The following is a 1,593-nucleotide window of genomic DNA, read 5'->3' on the forward strand; positions in this document are numbered from 1 at the left end:
AATGTCTATGCCACCATGGCATTGCCATGGTCACTTCGTCGTCTCGATGACTTGTGGAGAATTGTCCTCAGTTCTCACACCTCGTGATATAAAACCATATTGTTGAGAATGTGCAGATATATTCATTCGTAGCGAACGTGCGGGATGTTGAGTCTCGCGCTCCGTAAACTGCGTAAATCCTACCTACCCATTGTTCTCACCCAAAAGGTTCAAACTAATACCAAAAGATCAAGTAGAAGTTATCCGTCTTCACGTGGATGGTGGTAGTAAGGAATACTAGCAGAGAAATATGAGAGCTATAGTATTGGCGGGGACAGAAGGGTAAGGTATGTTTCAAGTCCTCTGGTACTCCTGAGAAGTCGGATTTCGCTTGAGATGTTGGGATGCAATCGTCGTTCTAATGACTAATCGAGTTTCATTGTAATAGTCGCTGTGATGCTCGTCGTTGTATTCATTGTTATAGTCGTTGTGATGGTCGTCGTTGTATTCATTGTTATAGTCGTTGTGATGCTCGTCGTTGTATTCATTGTTATGGTCGTTGTAATGCTCGTCGTTGTATTCATTGTTATAGTCGTTGTAATGCTCGTCGTTGTATTCATTGTTATAGTCGTTGTGATGCTCGTCGTTGTATTCATTCTTATGGTCGTTGTGATGGTCGTCGTTGTACTCATTGTAATTTCCACATTGTCACCCGCACATTTAGTTGACCATATGGACATTTTTCGCAGCCGAATAATCTTGTTCCCAAAGTGATGAGTTCAGGCAAGTTCATTGAGCATAGAGGATTCCGTGCAAACAGCCGGACCAGGCCGGACCGGATGTTTTTCATAGTCTCTTGGGCCCTCTCGGCTGTTTTTTGGTGATCAGAAAAAACAGCCAACGATAAATTTTTACTCACAGCAATGTGACCGTCCCCACCATATAATGGAGTTTCACCACCCGTTTTACGTGAAGTGGCGTAATACTCCAGGTGAAAAACGCGATATGAAGTGAATTAAAAACACTTTGCGAAGTAGACCAGCCGAAACGCCAACCAAAGGCTCACCGATGCGCTTTAGCATTTCTCTAAGAGATGGGTCCGGGGGGATGAGGTCAGACAGCTCGCTGAGAGCATGCGTTTCGTTGAAGTATCGTGCGATCTGACAACAACGAAAATCTAGCGGAGCGAAGCTCAACTTGATTTAGCGGTTTACTTCTGCTTTATCATTTTTCGCGATGTATCCCTCTTCGATGAGGCCCTTGATGCAGGTGCCGTATTGAGAATAGAGGGAATATCCACCAGAAGAGTCCAAACCAAAACTAAACAAGAGTAATCGAAAGGTCCCGGGTTCGAATCCCCCCAGCGACATCTTACTTTTGATATATGTACTTCCCTATTTTTCGCGTCAATAAACGTCCCACTTCACGTCGATCCTTCCAATACAAAGTGTCGTCGCAGTCTAGGAACAACACTGGTCTGATAATAACAATGATCATCAGAGAAAAGCAAGTAAGTGAATTAAGACTCTAATTCAATGGAGCTTCACCCTAGTGATATGAAAAACATATTTCACGACTACTGCAAAGTGTGATATCGCGCTTTTCACGGAGTTT

General features: G+C 43.6%; 1 protein-coding gene across 1 annotated transcript in view; it reads right to left on the minus strand.

The window, feature by feature from the left end:
* The window catches only part of Pmar_PMAR024702 (Protein SSM1, putative), a 4,738-nt gene that overhangs the window by 2,959 nt on the left and 186 nt on the right, over window positions 1-1,593 (minus strand). Inside the window, exons 2-4 of the mRNA XM_002764498.1 lie at window positions 1,355-1,456; window positions 1,194-1,299; window positions 1,046-1,139 (exon numbers count right to left, since the gene is read on the minus strand). Of these exons, the coding sequence (XP_002764544.1) occupies window positions 1,046-1,139; window positions 1,194-1,299; window positions 1,355-1,456 (302 nt within the window). The remainder of the gene's footprint in view (window positions 1-1,045; window positions 1,140-1,193; window positions 1,300-1,354; window positions 1,457-1,593) is intronic.

This window comes from Perkinsus marinus (genome assembly GCF_000006405.1).
Source record: "Perkinsus marinus ATCC 50983 genomic scaffold scf_1104296977064, whole genome shotgun sequence".
NCBI lineage: Eukaryota > Perkinsozoa > Perkinsida > Perkinsidae > Perkinsus > Perkinsus marinus.